The sequence below is a fragment of the Bos mutus genome, chromosome 29, assembly GCF_027580195.1.
Source record: "Bos mutus isolate GX-2022 chromosome 29, NWIPB_WYAK_1.1, whole genome shotgun sequence".
Lineage (NCBI taxonomy): Eukaryota > Metazoa > Chordata > Mammalia > Artiodactyla > Bovidae > Bos > Bos mutus.
In genome coordinates, this window is record NC_091645.1 from 11974879 (window position 1) to 11994508 (window position 19630).

At 40.1% G+C, this 19630-nt stretch overlaps 1 protein-coding gene across 2 annotated transcripts in view; it reads left to right on the forward strand.

Annotated features, from left to right (window-relative positions):
* The window catches only part of PRCP (prolylcarboxypeptidase), an 86220-nt gene that overhangs the window by 27037 nt on the left and 39553 nt on the right, over window positions 1-19630 (forward strand). For both annotated transcript variants that reach the window (XM_005894640.2, XM_070365182.1), the window contains exon 3: window positions 14850-14990. In XM_005894640.2, the coding sequence (XP_005894702.2) occupies window positions 14850-14990 (141 nt within the window). The remainder of the gene's footprint in view (window positions 1-14849; window positions 14991-19630) is intronic.

Here is a 19630-nt window from a genome sequence, read left to right on the forward strand (position 1 = left end):
GCTCCAGGGCAGTTGCTATACAGGATGGTGGCGCAGTGACAAAAGCACCTGAAAGTAATCAAAGGAGCTACTTGGTTGTGTTTGAACTTGCTGTCATTGTTCTGAGCTTTTTGGTTTCAGCTGAGGATATCCTTTTCCTTTCCTTTATCTTTCTTACAGTGCCCTTATCATTCAGACCGGATGAATGCTGAAAACAATGAGTAGTTTATAGAGTATATTTTTAAGGTGATGATTAAGAGTCTCTAGAGCCCATTTTATAGTGACACCGGGACTGAAAATTGGATGTTGGAGTTTCCCGGAGGAAAACTGCTGCTATTTTCTTCAGTTGCTTGCTTTTGTGGAGGATCTTCATGTGGACATATTGTAAAGTTTAATTTGGAATGCTAAAAGCCTTTAAAGCCATGTATTAGTCAATATAAGAAAAACTTATTTTAAGCAATCTCTGAAGAGAGAATGCTGTAAGTTGTCTGTTTCAGCAGTTCTTACAGTGTTATTCACAGAAGATCCTTTGTGGGGCAGGAGGAGTTGTATTTTAGCATTGTGTAGTAGTATCTTCTTTGTATGTATTACTTAAAACAGTAGTTTATTGTTTTGACAGAGGTAACTAGGTAGAGATTGTGGTCCCTGATGTCTTTTGTCTCACCAGAGAGAAACAGAGACTGTCAAGTTTGAGAACAATTAGATTCTCACTTTGTATAATTTCTTGAAATAGGTTTTGGATAAAAAGGGTAGAAGTAAAATCTGCTTTGTTAATTTCCATTAAGTGCTACTGGGAGCCTGATGGCCTTGGAACTCTTTCACCATTTACTGGAGTTCTTATATTTATCATGGACAGAGTCAGTGCAGAATCAGTTATTAAAGGATAATAGTGGTGGTTACAGCTGTTCAGAAGACTTCCTTTTGTTTATTGCTGTTTTGCAAATACTGCTGATGTCATACACTGGCCTCCAAAACTATTAGAAAATAAATGTGCGTTATTTTAAACCTCCCAGTTTGTTGTACTTTGTTACAACAGCCCTAAAATACTAACAGAGATGGTCCTCCATAGAGGTGGCGTTGAGAGTAAAGCCTGAAGGAGCCAGCCAGTGGAAGAACTCCGGAAAGAAGTAACAGAAAATTGAAAGGCTCAGAGACTTGGAATGTTGACTGAAGTGACTTAGCAGCAGCAGCAGTATGCTGCTGAATGAGCCAGTATGATAGACATTTTATAGGAAGCTATCATTCAGGTTAAATAGCTGTGCACTGGCCAAGAACCACAGCTTTAAGTGCTTTACAGCCCTAGAAAATGTGACTATAACCCTGTCACACCTATTGCACAATTGCACTCATTTCCCAAGATGGCAAAGTAATGCTCAAAATTCTCCAAGCTAGGCTTCAATAGTACATAAACTGAGAACTTCCAGATGTTCAAGCTGGATTTAGAAAAGGCAGAGGAACCAGAGAACAAATTGCCAACATCTATCTGTTGAATCATAGTAAAAGCAAGAGAGTTCCAGAAAAACATCTACTTCTGCTTCATTGACTATACTGAAGCCTTTGACTGTGTGAATCACAACACATTGTGGAAAACTCTTAAGAGATGGAAATACCAGACCACCTTACCTGCCTCCTGAGAAATCTGTATGCAGGTCAGGAAGCAGCAGTTAGAACCAGACATGGAACAACGGACTGGTTCTAACCTGGGAAAGGAGTATGTCAAGTCTGTGTCTTGTCACTGTACTAATTTAACTTATATGCAGAGTACCTCATGCGAAATGCTGGATGAAGTACAAGCCAGAATCAAGTTGCCAGGAAAAACATCAATAACCTCAGATATGCAGATGACACCACCCTTATGGCAAAAAGTGAAGAGGAACTAAAGAGCCTCTTGATTAATATGAAAGAGGAAAGTGAAAAAGTTGGCTTAAAACTGAAGATTAAAAAAATGAAGATCATGACATCCAGTTCCATCCATATCTCTTGATGGCAAGTAGATGGGGAAAGAGTGGAAACATTGAGAGACTTTATTTTCTTGGCCTCCAAAATCACTGCAGATGGTGCCTGCAGCCCTGAAATTAAAAGACACTTGCTCCTTGGAAGAAGTGAACGTGAAAGTCTTTCAGTCGTGTCTGACTCTTTACAACTCCATGGACTATACAGTCCATGGAATTCTCCAGGCCAGAATACTGAAGTATGGGTAGCCTTTCCCTTCAGGGGATCTTCCCAACCCGGGGATCTTCCCAACCCAGAGATCAAACCCAGGTCTCCTGCATTGCAGGTGGATTCCTTACCAGCTGAGCCACAAGGGAAGCTCAAGAATACACGACAAACCTAGATAGCTCATTAAAAAGCAGAGACATTACTTTGCCAACAAAAGTCCATATAGTTAAAGCTATGATTTTTCCAGTGGTCATGTATGGATGTGAGAGTTGGACCATAAAGAAGGCTGAGCACCGAAGAATTGATGCTTTTGAACTGTGGTGTTGGAGAAGACTCTTGAGAGAGTCCCTTGGGCTGCAATGAGATCAAACCAGTCAATCCTAAAGGAAATCAACCCTGAACATTCACTGGAAGCTGAAGCTCCAATGCTTTGGTCACCTGATGCGAAGAGCCAACTCATTGGAAAAGAGTCTGATGCTGGGAAAGATTGAAGGCAGGAGGAGAAGGGGACAACAGAGGATGAGATTGTTGGATGGCATCACTGACTCAATAGACATGAGTTTGAGAAAGCTCCAGGAGACAGTGAAGGACAGGGAAGCCTGGTGTGCTGCAGTCCATGGGGTTGCAAAGAGTCGGACACCATGAGCGACTGAACAACAAAAACCCTGTCTCAAAGTCATCCCTGACCTTTTAGCTTATACACTTCAGCAAGATGCTGATTAGTCCTTCACCTGCCCATCTAATCAGATTTGCCTGAGTTAATTTGGACTTATTTATCTTCCTGTTTCTCCTCCCAGCAGAGGGCATACAGTTCTGGTTCCTCAGCTGCCTGGGTAAAGCTAAACTATTATGCGTCAGGTTTAGATTTTATGTTTGGGTTCTCCCTCAGACATGTGATTTGTCTGGGCAAAAGGTACATATGACTACAGCATTCTGTAACTCTTCCAAAGGCAGTAACGGACCCTTGCAATCAATCAACCTGCACAGACTTGACTCTGGGAACTTTGATTTCCATTCTCATTGCTTTGAGTCATGCTTTTCTCTGAAGCTGTGTTGGATTTGTTTTAATACCAATTGCAGAGCTAGGATGTATACATTCATTCTATGTATATTCATTGATTCCCCTCTCCCCGCCTTGGTGGCATTGTGTGGCAAGCAGGATCTTAGTTCCCTGACAATGGATTGAACTCAGGACTCCTGCAGTGGTAGCGCAGATTCTTAACCCCTGAATCACCAGGGGAATCCCTATTCATTGATCTTCTACCATGTGCCAGACCTTATTCTACTCACTGGGGACTTAGCAGTGGACAAAACAGACAAAAATCTCTGCCTCATTAAGGCTCTATTGCTCGTGTACCTATTTCACTTACTGTTGGTTTAGAGAGGCAATCTCAGATTTCAGGTTTCTCTTTACAGGGAGATTTTAGGTGTTAGCCTGATGAATCTAATATCATCATCTCTTAAATTATGTATCTTCTACAAACAACAGCAGTTCCTGAATACGCTTGTTCTGCAGAGTTCATCATGCTCTTTGCTTGACACGCTTTTCTGTACTTGAAAAAATTCTTGTTACTCTTCAGAGTTCAACTCAGGTATCACTTCCTCAGTGAAGCCTTCCATGATTCCCTTGGGTCAGACTGTAACCTCTCAGCTCCCACAATACTTTGTATGTAGAACTTACCATCTTGTGACTGTTTGTTAGTTATGCTCATCACTTTTTTAGATTAAAAACTTGAGAAATGGAATTGTATTTTAGTTCTCTTTCCTAATGCCTGTTACTTAATGAGTATTCAATACACATTTTTAAGTGAAAGAGAAATTAAATATAGATGTGATTTAGTATAATTTACGTATGACTATAGTGAAATAGGAGCTTCCCTGGTGGCTCAGACAGTAAAGAATCTGCCTGCAATGCAAGAGACCTGGGCTTAATCCCTGGATTGGGAAGATTCCCTGGAGAAGGAAATGGCAACCCATTCTTGCCAGGGAAATCCCATGGACAGAGGAGCCTGGTGGGCTGCAGTACATGTGGGTTGCAAAAGAGTGGAACACGACTTAGCGACTAAAGAACAACATAGTGAAGTAGAAATACAGGCATGTACATTATAAAATAAAAAATGTATCTTAAATGTAGTCTCAAGTGTTTACAAATCTATTTGCTAATTATCTTGCTAAGTCACTTCAGTCATGTCCAACTCTTTGTAACCCCATGGACTGTAGCCTGCCAGGCTCCTCTGTCCATGGAATTCTCCAGGCAAGAATACTGAAGTGGGTTGCCATGCCCTCCTCCAGGGTATCTTCCTGACCCAGGAATTGAACCCACGTCTCTTTTGTCTCCTGCATTGTCAGGTGGGTTCTATACCACTGAGCTACCAGGGAAGGCCTAATTATCTTACAAGTATAGAAAAAATGCACCAGCCTAACTCTAGAATCCTCTAATTCTCTTTTAGAGTCACCTTCCCCCTGCAAGAGTAATCACTATTCTGACTTCTAACAACATGCATTTTGAACCCTGATATTAAACTATGTGAATATATCTTTGTTTGAAAAGAAAGATTTAAAATAATTGACATCTCTATAACTCAGGTTTTTTTCATTTCAGACTTAGGACTTGAGATTTAAGTTCCCTTCCTGTCCTAAAATTGTTATGACTCTAATATTTAAAACTTAACAGTTCTCCCACTTTATTGCTTATACAATACTGCCCTCTGACGATGTAATATTTCCTAAAATTTAAATAGATAATTTCCAACTTGAGAGCTTAGGCTGTGGTCAGGTAATTCTAGTGGTACATAGCTCCCTGAAGCCACACTAAGTTATTGACTGTGAGGTGCTGTGATAGAGTTGTTTAGCCAATAGATGATACCGGAATCTTCCTCTGCTGGAGCACTTGACTATTCTTTGACAAAACATGTATTGATTTACTGGAATGTTTTGGGCCTTCTGAAGGGCAGGACATAAAGACAGCATATTAAAAGCACAGACATTACTTTGCCAAAAAAGGTCTGTCTAGTCAAGGCTATGATTTTTCCAGTAGTCATGTATGGATGTGAGAGTTGGACTATAAAGAAAGCTGAATATAGAAGAATTGATGCTTTTGAATTGTGTTGTTGGAGAAGACTCTTGAGAGTCCCTTGGACTGCAAGGAGATCAAACCAGTCCATCCTAAAGGAGATTAGTCCTGGGTGTTCATTGGAGGGACTGATGTTGAAGCTGAAACTCCAGTACTTTGGCCACCTAATGTGGAGAGCTGACTCATTTGAAAAGACCTTGATGCTGGGAAAGATTGAGGGCAGGAGGAGAAGGGGACGACAGACGATGAGATGGTTGGATGGCATCACTGACACATTGGACATGGGTTTGGGTGGACTCCGGGAGTTCGAGATGGACAGGGAGGCCTGGCGTGCTGTGGTTCATGGGGTCACAAAGAGTCGGACATGACTGAGCGACTGAACTGACTAAACTGAAAGGGCAGGATATCTTCACCTTTGTTTTAATATTAGAGTACAGGATATTATGATGTCATAGGATTTTGGTAATTTAGAATATGATTTTCCTTTTGGAGTCTAAAGTCCTTGGTTAGGGGAAAGGAGGCTTCCTGAGCACTGTAAAATTTTGCTGTACCCATTTTCCGACCAAGTATGTACTGTTAAAAATATAATTAGATGCCGTTGTGATATTTATTTATACCATTATTGAGTTCATAATAGCTTCTCTTATATTTTCTCAAGCACTAGCTTGATATATATATATGTCTATGAGAATTTAACATTAACAAGAGGTCCTTATACACAGAAATATGGGAAACCACATTTAGAAGATTTGAACTGCATTTGTTTAATAATTATAAAGTATCTGTCTTGTAGAGGGGCACTATGGTAGCTATTGTGTTCTTGCCTTTCTAACAATCTGTTAGTAGGTGTAGGAAGTTGGATAGCCGAACTTTTTTCCACAGTGGATTCTCGTATATCCTTTTATTCCCTTCCCAGTTTGTTATTTTACCTTTAAGTAAATAATTTATATCTAAGAGTTTCTTTTTTGAGACTAAGAGCAGGTTACAAATAATATGTAGAAGGAAAGAATACATTTCTCTTGTGTATATTAATATGCACAGAAAGATGTTTGAAAATATGCCACATCTTGTTACATAGACGGATGGTTTGATTTGAAGGGAATCTCTGAGCAAACATCTACCTTCCTTGTTAAAATAAACTAGACCTTCTATGATTGGCAATGAAAGGAGCATCCCTGTGGGGAGGGAAGGACATTCCTGTTTCTTAGACTCACCTTCCTCTTGGAGGGACTTGTGATCCTTTTCCTTGTCACCGTCTCCACTCTGTCATCAAGGGACACTGTTTCCTTTTTAATTCTTTAAGTCAGATTTACCCTCCAGTCTTTCCTGGTATCTTCAGACTAAGCAACAGTTAGAACCGGACATGGAACAATAGACTGGTTCCAAATTGGGAAAGGAGTATGTCAAGGCTATCTTGTCACCTTGCTTATTTAACTTACATGCAGAGTACATCATGAGAAGTGCCAGGCTGGATGAAACACAAGCTGGAATCAAGATTTCTGGGAGAAATATCAATAACCTCAGATACACAGATGACACCACCTTTATAGCACAAAGCAAAGAGAAACTAAAGAGCCTCTTAATGAAGGTGAAAGTGGAGAGTGAAAAAGCTGGCTTAAAACTTAACATTCAGAAAACTAAGATCATGATATCCTGTCCCATCTCTTCGTGGCAAATAGATGGGGAAACAGTGAGAGACTTTATTTTCTTGGGCTCCAAAATCACTGCAGATGGTGACTACAGCCATGAAATTAAAAGATGCTTGCTCCTTGGAAGAAAAGCTATAACCAACCTAGACAGCATATTAAGAAGCAGAGATAATACTTTGCTGACAAAGGCCCATCTAGTCAAAGCTATGGTTTTTCCAGTAATCATGTATGAGAGTTGGACCATAAGGAAGGCTGAGTGCCAAAGAATTGATGCTTTTGAACTGTGGTGTTGGAGAAGACTCTTGAGAGTCCCTTGGACTGCAAGGAGATCAAGCCAGTCCATCCTAATGGAAATCAGTCCTAAATATTCATTGGAAGGACTGATGCTGAAGCTGAAGCTCCAATACTTAGGCCACCTGATGTGAAGAGCTGACTCATTAGAAAAGACACTGATGCTGGGAAAGATTGAAGGCAGGAGGAGAAGGGGATGACAGAGGATGAGATGGTTGGATGGCATCACCAACTCAATTGACATGAGTCTGAGTAAGCTCCGGGAGTTGGTAATGGACAGGGAAGCCTGGCGTGCTGCAGTCCATGGGGTCACAAAGAGGCAGACACAACTGAGCAACTGAACAGCAAGAACTTTCCTGGTATTTTCAGAATACAGATGAATAAAGTAGTGTTGCCAAAATCTTGACTGTGCACCAATGCTGAAGAGAAATACAGAGACAGAGTTTTGGAAGGGTAAGAAAAATGGCTTTATCTTGGCCCAGCAGAGGGGAATACATAGCAGGCTAGCACCTCAAGAATTGTGCCCCTTTTTGCTTGGGAATGGGGAGTTTTATATCATTCTGAAGGTCTTGTATTTTTTTTTTTTTTTTCCTTTCTGCAAATTTTCAAAATGGCCACAGCTGGCTTTAGGTAACTCAGCAACCAGGACTGGTGTCACTGAAGTTATCTAGCCCATGGCCTTTTTGAAAATGCAGAATGCTACAAGACAGTGTAGGGGAAGAAGAATGTCAGGTGCCAAGTACAATACGTATGGAATCAGAGTAATTAGTTTTGTTTAGCTTTGTAAAGGGCAAGTCTAGCTATAAAAGTGTTTATTAGTAGTAACAGCTAAAGAATAACCAAGGTTGTTTAAATCTTGCAGGCCTGTTTGACTGGTATGTACCAAGGGCTGTTCACTCATTTCTGTTTTTGCAGCAACAGTAGAACATTCGAAGGATTCTTGAAATGTTCTGACGTAATCAAGTGAAAACAAGTCAAGAGTCACCCATGATCTGATTCATAAGCTATAGCTTGCTCTCCCGTCTAGTCCCAGCTCAGGGGCTCCTCCTGCATGAGGGACAGTTTAGGCAGGCTCTACTTTTCTCCACCCAGAGACCTGGAAGCTGGCAAAACCCCACCATCCTTTCAGATTTTGGTTCCTTCTGGAAGTTGTGTCCTTCTACCATGAAGGTGTCTACCCCTTCAGGGGAGGTCCAGCTTGCCCAGAAACAATGTTAGTCTCCATTTAGGAACTCTAACAGAATGTCATGCCATAAATCTAAGATTAATACAGGGCACACACCATCAAATGGAGGAAAGGAAGTCTTATCTCATTTCAATGTCTCTGGTCTAGAACTGGACACCAGAGAGCCCTCTTTCAAGGTACCTTAATTTGAAGTGTGAGTCTGTTTTTTGCCCTGTGTATTTTAGTAAAATTCTGTTGTTATTGTATATCTGGATATGTAAATGAAACCCAACTGTAAACCAATTTTCCTAAAACTAAAGCCTACTGAGTAAGAGTCAACATTGTTTTCTTTTTATGAGTCAGATAAGACCGAGTGACTTCACTTTCACTTTTCACTTCCATGCATTGGAGAAGGAAATGGCAACCCACTTCAGTGTTCTTGCCTGGAGAATCCCAGGGACGGGGGAGCCTGGTGGGCTGCCGTCTATGGGATCGCACAGAGTTGGACATGACTTAGCAGCAGCAGCCTAATTAAATGAGTTAAAAACAATATAGTAACAATTACTGAGTTAAGTCAGTGAAAAGACCATATTCTTCAGTAAAACTGTTCGTATATGGGTGGGAATGTGTACTTCATTTTGCAAATCTAGGAGAAAGATACCCTAGTGCCCCCTGCTAAAAGTTGAAGTTTGTATCCAGCCCTATCTGCAATAGTGTGTTACAATGAAAAAAGCAGACTGGATTTTGTGAGAGGTAGGATTGGGTAGTGAAAAACACACATGAAGAAGAATTGTATTTTATTTATTAGTTATATTACCTTAAGCAAGTTATCTGACCTCTCTGAGCTTTCGTATCCTTATTTATAGGATTGGTGTAATGAACATGCTCCCAGAGGCTGATGGGGAGGATGGTAAGGTGATCTGTGTAAAGCACCAACACAGTACCACACCCGGAATAAGTGTTCTGTGTTACCCCCCGCCCCCTTTCTCCAAGTTGCCACCAAAACTGCTTCTAATAGGTGTGATGTTCTTACAGGCTTTTCTGGATGTGGATTTTATTTTTGAGTAGTTTTAAAGTCCATGTAGTTATTGTTGCCACAATAAACTATTTAAAGGATGTTCCCTTTGTTTCTTCCTGTCTACCCATTCTCATGGATCTCTTCTATCCTCTACAAGGTGAAGGAGGGAAATATCTCTTGAAACAGGACCATATTGTAGAGAGAACTGCTGTGTGTGACTAGAGGTGTTCTCCGTTTTTGAGATCATGTTTGCATGGCTTTTATGGTGCTATTATTTTAGTTATCTCAATATACCAAATTGAAAAAATAATTAAAAATTCGAGGTTTGCCTCTGACTTGTAACCTTGACCAAGCCACTTGACCTCTTTGAGCCTGGTTTTTTTCAGTTGAACAGTGCAGATCAACTGGCTTCTAAGTCCCTTGTCTCTGTTTCTGTTGTGGTTTATAAAATTTCTATTCAGGATCCCATAGCTGAAAGTGGTATGCAGCCCTCAGCTCTCCACAGCAGAGGGCACACTGCACCTAGTGTGCCGGGCCATTAGGTATTGGGAACTGTCTACAGTTGTATAGTCTGAAGTGGGTATCCCTGATGATTAGGAAGAGTCAAGAAAATTCTGTAAATCAATGTTTTACAAAGGATATTTCACTACTTGTTTCTAGCTCTTTACTATTTAGCTGAAGCACCCAAGAAATAGGAGATTTTGACGTTCTAGTGGGATGTCCTATAATTCTGTGAAGAGCTTTGTCACTCTCCACCTCACTTACCTCATCTTGGTATCCCATTCTTGGGACCGGTGTGCAGATGGGGTGGAGTGGAGAGCTAGCATTCCTTGAGCATGCATTATACATTAGGGACTCTTCCTGGTACTTTAGTTATGTTTAATCTTTACAGTAATCCTTTGAGTTGTATGTTATTATCTTTATTTTATATAGGATGAAAATGGGGCTCAAACAGGTTAAGTGGCTTGCCTGAGGCCTCCCAGTAACAATTCAAGTTCACATCTGTTAACTCCTGAATCTGCTTTCTTTCTATCATACCAGAGTTCCACCCCCTTTCTCCCAAATTAAACAATTAGGGATTGCTAGGAGCAGGAGTGCCCTGAGAGTGGCCATATAAGGAAGTTTGGCTTTCTCTAAAGTTCTTGTGGCTCTTGTAATTCTACATATAAGCCTTTTCTCAATGCTTGGCTCTAAAGTCAGTGGGTAAATTGAAAATCACTATGGCAGAATTATCTTTGAGAATACCAGGGGGAAGTCATCTTATTAGAGAGCCATGTACTCCCTTTCTTTAACTACAGGACAGCTAGTCTTTCTTCCTTTGTTGAAACAGATCATGGTTTTTCCTGTTGAGCTTCAAATGATGCAGTTGGCGTGTATTTAGGGGCTGTGGTGGGTGGTAATTCATATCTTTGAGCATCAGAGTCTCATTCAGCATTGTGTGTGTGTGTGTGTGTGTTAGTCACTCAGTCATGTCTAACTTTTTGCAACCCCATGGACTGTAGCCTACCAGGTTCCTCTGTCCGTGGTGATTCTCTAGGCGAGAATACTGGAGTGGGCTGCCATTCCCTTCTCCAAGGGATCTTCCCTACCCAAGGATTGAACCCAGGTCTCAGCATAGTGAGAGGCTTACATATTAGAAGTATTCTGAAACTTCGATCAAGAGAAGGAAGAGCTAGGAGCTTAACTCATTTGTTCTCAGAACATTAGCTGTACTAATGAATGCACAGAATTGCTTGGTGTGCATGTGTGCTAAGTTGCTTCAGTCATGTCTGACTCTGTGTGACCCTAAGGACTGCAACCTGCCAGGCTCCTGTCCAGGGGATTCTCCAAGCAAGAATACGGGAGTGGGTTGTCCTGCGCTCCTACAGGGGATCTTCCTGACCCAGAGATCGAACCTGTGTCTCTTAAGTCTACCTGCATTGGCAGGCGGGTTCTTTACCACTAGCGCCACCTGGGAAGCCCCAGAATTACTCGGAGGCCTTGTTAAAACACAAGTTACTGGGTTCTACTCCCCGCAGTTTCTAATTCAGTAGGCCTGGGAATTTGCATTTTTAACAAGTAGGCCAGAGAATTTGTATTTTTAACAAGTTCCTAGATGAAGCTGATGTTGGTATCTAGGGACCTTACATGGAGAAACAGTATATTAATTTGAACGGAAGCAAGTGGAATCACTTGTCTATCTTTCCTTCACTGTCTGTTTCTCTTGCTCTTTTTTACTTTGAGTCTTAGTGAGCGTAGTTGAATTAGTTTGAGTTAAATTAAGGAGCTGTGGCTCAGTCACTTCTTTATCCGGTTGCTCAGTTTACTTCTTGGCCTAGAACAAGTACTTGGCCCATTCAGTTGAGGCTTGTTGGATAAGTGATTGAGTGAGTTAATGTATGTCATATGTGCTTGCTAAGTCGCTTCAGTCACGTCTGACTCTTTGCGAACCTATAGAGCCCATCAGCTGAGAAGGCAATGGCACCCCACTCCAGTACTCTTGCCTGGAAAATCCCATGGACAGAGGAGCCTGGTGGGCTGCAATCCATGGGGTTGCTAAGAGTCAGACACAACTTCACTTTTACTTTTCACTTCCATGCATTGGAGAAGGAAATGGCAACCCACTCCAGTGTTCTTGCCTGGAGAATCCCAGGGATGGGGGAGCCTGGTGGCTGCTGTCTGTGGGGTCGCACAGAGTCAGACACGACTGAAGCGATTTAGCAGCAGCAGCAGCAGCAGAGCTCATCAAGCTCCTCTGTCCAGGGGATCTCCAGGCAAGAGTACTGGAGTGGATTGCTGTGCTCTCTTCAAGATATGTCATAGGAGGGTGTTGTTTTTTTTTTAGCACATGGATATCATTATTATATACCTGCCCCATACAAACTGCTTATTTTACTTAATGGTAAATAGTCTTTATATTAGAATAGCCTGTATTTTAAGACCATATATGGTAAAGATTGTGGACATTGGGAAGTGTGTATAAGGTGTAGAGTTGAGAAACTTGCATTTTGGAACCTGTGGTACGAATGTGAAGCGTGTGTGTGTGTGTGTGTGTGTGTGTGTGTAGATGGAGTGGTTACAGGGAGTTCCATTTCTTCTGGAATGGTCTAGAGAAATCTTGCAAGGTCTGGGTTAGGTCAGAACCAACTCCTGCCCCAGGGAGGTTGGAGTAACACTGGATCAGCCTATGTGTGCCCCAGACCAGACCCTGCATTCTCACTCCTGTCCCTCCGGAGCACTGAGGAATTCAGACCTTGTGATCCTAAAGGCTTGGTGGGCTCTGTCTGTTGTAACTCTTTAAATTCAGATAGTTGAATGTGAACTTTACCATATTATAGTATTTAACAATTGCATTTTTTAAGTGGTTAGTTCATTTAGTGAAGTTCGATTTAAGCTCAAAATTGTGTCATTTTGACATGATTTGTATTGTATCTGGCAAGTCTCAGTATCCAATATCTTTTGTCTCTTTTAGTATAGATTAAATTTTTTTTTCCTTTAAATTCACTTTACTTTAACAAAAATTAAAAAAAAATTTTTTTAAGTATTTTTTGGCTGCATCTTACAGCATGCAGGATCTTAGTTCCCCAACCAGGGATTGAACCTGTGCTCCCTGCAGTGGAAGTGCGAGTCTTAACTGCTGGCTCAGTCTAGGAAGTTCCCATTTTACCTTTTCACTTTTTTTATGCTGAAGTATTTTTTTCTTCTTTTCTTAAATACTTTTATTCATTTATTTGGCTGTGCTGGGTGTTTGTTGGTGCACAGGCATTTCTGTTGTTGTGGCGAGTGGGGGCCATTCTTTAGTTGTGGTGTGTGGGCTTCTCATTGCTGAGCATAGGTTTCAGTAGTTGGAGGCATGTGGGCTCAGTATTTGTCCTGAGGCATGTGGGTTCTTCCTGAACCAGGGATCAAACCCGTGTCCCCTGCATTGGCAGATGGATTCTTCACCACTGAGCCACCAGAGAAGTCCTAAGCTGAAGTGTTTTCAAGTAAATTACAAACAGCATGATATTTTCTCTCTAAATCCTTTATATACAGCTGTAAAATAGAAAAACTTTTTCTTATGTAGCCAAAACAATATGATCACTCCTAACAAAATTAATGTTAATAAATCCTAGTTTGAACAAACAAGATGTAAATCACAATTTAGGGACAACTGGGTTAATTTAAATATTACCTAGTCCATATTTAAATTAACCCAGTTGTCCCTAAATTGTGATTTACATCTTGTTTGTTCAAACTAGGATACAGTCTGGAATCATGCATTGCATCTGACTATTATGTTCCTTAAAATTTATTGTAATCTAAAACAAACAGTCCTTTAATCAGATATTACCTTGCCTTTTTGTTATAAAATACCTTATCTTTGAACTTGTCTGATCGCTTCTTTGGAGTATGTTCAGCTTGGTTTTCTACCTTTGTATTTCCCAGAAACTGGAAATTAGATACAGAGACTGGACTGAGATACAAACTGAACATTTTTGGCAAGAATTTATCATGGATGATATGTGTTTTGTGTTGTGCAATGTGAGGAAATACATAATTCCTGTTCACACCACTGTTAGTGATGCTAACTTTGATCACTAGGTTAATAGGCTGATCTTGTGACAGGTAGTAATATGAATATTCATTTTCTTATCATCCATCCTCCTAATGCTTTTAACACTATTTAGTAATTCTTGCCTGAATCAGTAACTTCACTAGGGTTTGTCAAATACCATTTTTCTAATCCTGTCATTGCTTCTGCATTAGCTGACATTTGATAAAACAGAGCTATTTTTCATCAATTGGGACTATTTAGTACCCTGAAATACGATTCTGTTGGAAAGGCAAGTTAAATGTTGAGTTCTTTACTTTTTTATTTACAACTTCTAAATGAGGAGTTGGCTTAATAAATAAATGGTGAGGAATAAATATTTTTCTTGCTTTCTCTTTTTTGATATCCTTATGGAGTAATGGATTTTCATGAATCAATTAAAATATGGAATCAAATGTTTTAATTAGCTACAATCATTATTCTTTTTATGTTCCATTTGTTTTATGTTCAATTAATTAAAACTTCAGCCAATGATAGTCCTTTGAATAGCATGAAATACCAAGATCCTGGCCCTTGGAATGTCAATTGTTATTGGGATGATAGACCTTTTCAATGGTCTTTCTAGTCCTTGAATTTCAATATTGAAAGTTTCAATAATGAAAATTTAAGTAGTAAGGAATGTCTGTATTTTAAAAATTGCTAAGTTCATATACTATTTCCAATTCAATTTTAACATTATTGTGTTTTTAAGTGGCCACTTGATTTTACAATTGTATATTTTACACTGAAAATCTCAACCAATAACATTGCTTTATCTTAAAATATGAAGAAAATGATTTCAAAATAACATCAATATTACTACTACTAATGAAACCAAATGAGGTTTGACATTTTTTTATTTTTGTAGCATAGCTTGATTTGAATGGAAGAATAATATATGTACTTTTTAGTTTTTAATTACTTTCCTTTGAAATATGTCGTCTGTTTCTTTTTTGTCATAGGTTGATCACTTTGGATTTAATATCGATAGAACTTTTAAACAGCGGTACCTAATAGCTGATAACTACTGGAAGGAAGATGGTGGATCCATACTTTTCTACACTGGTAATGAAGGGGACATTATTTGGTTTTGCAATAACACGGTATGTGCAGATGTGCTCAATTTCTTTTTTATTATGATCAACTAGAAAAAAATCTTTTGTAGTATATATGACCAAATAATTCTGAAGTTTAAAAAAAAAAGATAAACTCACAAATAATAGAGAAACAGCAAAAGTATGTGAATAGGCAGTTTACAAAAGAATAAATACAGACATCCAATGAACCTGTTCAGCCTTAAAGAATTACATGTGAAAAGAATGAAATATGATACTATTTTTGGACAACTGAATTTTAAAAGATGAAAAAATATCCCAGCTTATTTCACAATTGAACTAGGATATGGCAGAAATGGGAGTAGGGATGTCATAACTATGTAATAAATATAGTTTATTGTTATTATTACAGTCTAGAATGAGAACACAAAGGCAGGAATTTTTGTTTGCTGTTCAGTGGTGTATCCTCAATCCAGGACTGTTTTGGCATATAGCAGCTACTCAATAAATATTTGTTAAATGAATTAATTAATAAAATCTAAACAAAGCCAGTGCAAATAAGAAAAAAAAATGCAAGTTTGATTTTCAAATAGGAATGGACGAAGGTAGATATATTTTAGCTTTCCTGTTGTACTATTTTTCTTATATTTGTGAGGAAAAAAAATACTGTAGCTGTTAGCTTGCTTCTCTTGACTATTTATTCTATCTTCTTTTATAATAATGCTTAAATTTGTTAACAAAACTTAATTAAGACACATGAAAGGAAGAAATTTTCCTTTTTAATCAGCCAGAGCTAAGACTGCTGCTGCTGCTGCTGCTGCTGCTGCTGCTGCTGCTGCTAAGTTGCTTCAGTCGTGTCTGACTCTGTGCGACCCCAGAGATGGCAGCCCACCAGGCTCCCCCATCCCTGGGATTCTCCAGGCAAGAACACTGGAGTGGGTTGCCATTTCCTTCTCAATGGATGAAAGTGAAAAGTGAAAGGGAAGTCGCTCAGTCGTGTCCAACTCCTAGCGACCCCATGGACTGCAGCCTACCAGGCTCCTCTCTCCATGGGATTTGCCAGGCAAGAGTACTGGAGTGGGTTGCCATTGCCTTCTCTGAGAACTAAGACTAGAAAATGTCAACTTTATACCAGAAAGCTAGTCTGTGAACTACCTTAGGGTGGGGACTGAATCATATTTTCTCCACTGCCAATGTCTGACATGGTGCTTGGTATTCAGAAGGTCTTAGTAAATGTTGAACTGAACTACATTAAAAGCAAAGATATGAACCCAATTATGTTGTATTATTGTATTCCATATTTCTAATTATTTCCTTGGGAATAACAATCCTTAGGATGTTATTAGTCTAAATATGTTAGTTGAAAATAAAATAATTCCCTAAGAACTGATTTCCTAGATATCTATTTCTCTTAGATGAGTGACAGATAAAATCAGAATTTATTTTCCATCAGATTCCTGCTCTGTAATTCTGTGAAACAACTGAGGCTGCCTTGTCTCCCTTTCACTTCCTTGTGCAATTGCTCTTTTATGCCAAGGCAACGGGTCTTCTCCAACATGACAATTCAAAAGCATCAATTCTTCAGCACTCAGCTTTCTTTATGGTCCAACTCTAACATCCATGCATGACTACTGGAAAAACCATAGCCTTGACTAGACAGACCTTTGTTGCAAAGTAATGTCTCTGCTTTTTAATATGCTGTCTAGGTTGGTGATAACTTTCCTTCCAAGGAGTAAGTGTCTTTTAATTTCATGGCTGCAATCACCATCTGCAGTGATTTTGGAGCCCCAAAAAATAAATTTGCCATCTATTTGCCATGAAGTGATGGGACCAGATACCATGATCTTAGTTTTCTGAGTGTTGAGCCTTAAGCCAACTTTTTCATTCTCATCTTTCACCTTCATTAAGAGGCTCTTTAGTTCCTCTTCACTTTCTGCCATAAGGGTAGTGTCATCTGCATATCTGAGGTTATTGATGTTTCTCCTGGTGATCTTGATTCCAGCTTGTGCTTCTTCCAGCCCAGTGTTTCTCATGATGTACTCTGCATATAAGTTAAATAAGCAGGGTGACAATATACAGCCCTATACGTCAGTACTCCTTTTCCTATTTCGAACCAGTCTGTTCCATGTCCAGTTCTAACTGTTGCTTCCTGACCTGCATACAGGTTTCTCAAGAGGCAGGTCAGGTGGTCTGGTATGCCCATCTCTTGAAGAATTTTCCAGAGTTTATTGTGATCCACACAGTCAAAGGCTTTGGCATAGTCAATAAAGCAGAAATAGATGTTTTTTCTGGAACTCTCTTGCTTTTTCCATGATCCAGCGGATGTTGGCAATTTGATCTCTCGTTTCTCTGCCTTTTCTAAAACCAGCTTGAACATCTGGAAGCTCATGGTTCACGTATTGCTGAAGCCTGGCTTGGAGAATTTTGAGCATTACTTTACTAGCATGTGAGATGAGTGCAATCGTGCGGTAGTTTGAGCATTCTTTGGTATTGCCTTTCTTTGGGATTGGAATGAAAACTGACCTTTTCCAGTCCTGTGGCCACTGCTGAGTTTTCCAAATTCGCTGGCATATTGAGTGCAGCACTTTCACAGCATCATCTTTCAGGATTTGAAATAGCTCAACTGGAATTCCATCACCTCCACTAGCTTTGTTCATAGTAATGCTTTCTAAGGCCCACTTGACTTCACATTCCAGGATGTCTGGCTCTAGGTCAGTGATCACACCATTGTGATTATCTGGGTCGTGAAGATCTTTTTTGTACAGTTCTTCTGTGTATTCTTGCCACCTCTTCTTAATATCTTCTGCTTCTGTTAGGTCCATACCATTTCTTTCCTTTATTGAGCCCATATTTGCACGAAATGTTCCCTTGGTATCTCTAATTTTCTTGAAGAGATCTCTAGTTTTTCCCATTCTATTGCTTTCCTCTATTTCTTTGCATTGATCGCTGAGGAAGGCTTTCTTATCTCTTCTTGCTATTCTTTGGAACTCTGCATTCAGATGCTTATATCTTTCCTTTTCTCTTTTACTTTTTTCTTCTCTTCTTTTCACAGCTATTTGTAAGGCCTCCCCAGACAGCCATTTTGCTTTTTTGCGTTTCTTTTCCATGGGAATGGTCTTGATCTCTGTCTCCTGAACAGTGTCATGAACTCCATCCATAGTTCATCAGGCACTCTGTCTATCAGATCTAGTCCCTTAAATCTATTTCTCACTTCCACTGTATAATCATAAGGGATTTGATTTAGGTCATACCTGAATGGTCTAGTGGTTTTCCCCACTTTCTTCAATTTAAGTCTGAATTTGGCAATAAGGAGTTCATGATCTGAGCCACAGTCAGCTCCTGGTCTTGTTTTTGTTGACTCTATAGAGTTCTCCATCTGTGGCTGCAAAGAATATAATCAATCTGATTTTGGTGTTGGCCATCTGGTGATGTCCATGTGTAGATTCTTCTCTTGTGTTGTTGGAAGAGGGTATTTGCTATGACCAGTGCATTCTCTTGGCAAAACTCTTATTAGTCTTTGCCCTGCTTCATTCTGTACTCCAAGGCCAAATTTGCCTGTTACTCCAAGTGTTTCTTTACTTCCTACGTTGTATTCCAGTCCTCTGTAATGAAAAGGACATCTTTTGGGGGTGTTAGTTCTAAAAGGTCTTGTAGGTCTTCATAGAACCGTTCAATTTCAGCTTTTTCAGCGTTACTGGTTGGGGCATAGGCTTGGATCACCGTGATATTGAATGGTTTGCCTTGGAAATGAACAGAGATCATTCTGTAGTTTTGGAGATTGCATCCAAATACTGGATTTCGGACTCTTTTGTTGACCATGATGGCTACTGCATTTCTTCTAAGGGATTCCTGCCCACAGTAGAAGATATAATGGTCATCTGAGTTAAATTAATCCATTCCAGTCAATTTTAGTTCACTGATTCCTAGAATGTCAACATTCACTCTTGCCATCTCCTGTTTGACCACTTCCAATTTGCCTTGATTCATGGACCCAGCATTCCAGGTTTCTATGCAGTATTGCTCTTTACAACATCAGACCTTGCTTCCATCACCAGTCACATCCACAACTGGGTGTTGTTTTTGCTTTGTCTCTGTCTCTTCATTCTTTCTGGAGTTATTTCTCCACTGATCTCCAGTAGCATATTGGGCACCTACCGACCTGAGGAGTTCATCTTTTAGTGTCCTATCTTTTTGCCTTTTCATACTGTTCATGGGGTTCTCAAGGCAAGAATACTGAAGTGGTTTGCCATTCCCTTCTCCAGTGGACCACATTCTGTCAGACCTCTCCACCATGACCCGTCCATCTTGGGTGGCCCCACATGGCATGGCTTAGTTTCATTGAGTTAGACAAGGCTGTGGCCATGTGATCAGACTGGCTAGTTGTCTGTGATTGTGGTTTCAGTCTGTCTGCCCTCTGATGCCCTCTCTGAGTGCCTACCGTCTTACTTGGGTTTCTCTTACCTTGGACGTGGGGTATCTCTTCACAGCTGCTCCAGCAAAGTGCAGCCACTGCTCCTTACCTTGGACATGGGGTAGCTCCTCATGGCTGCCGCTCCTGACCTTGGACGTGGGGTAGCTCGCATCCAGATGAATACATTTCCTTCCTCTCAAAACCTGAGGTCAACTCTTCTGATTACTTTGATGGATGATCCTTACTTTAAGAAACTCATACTCTGGTAGGGTCAGAC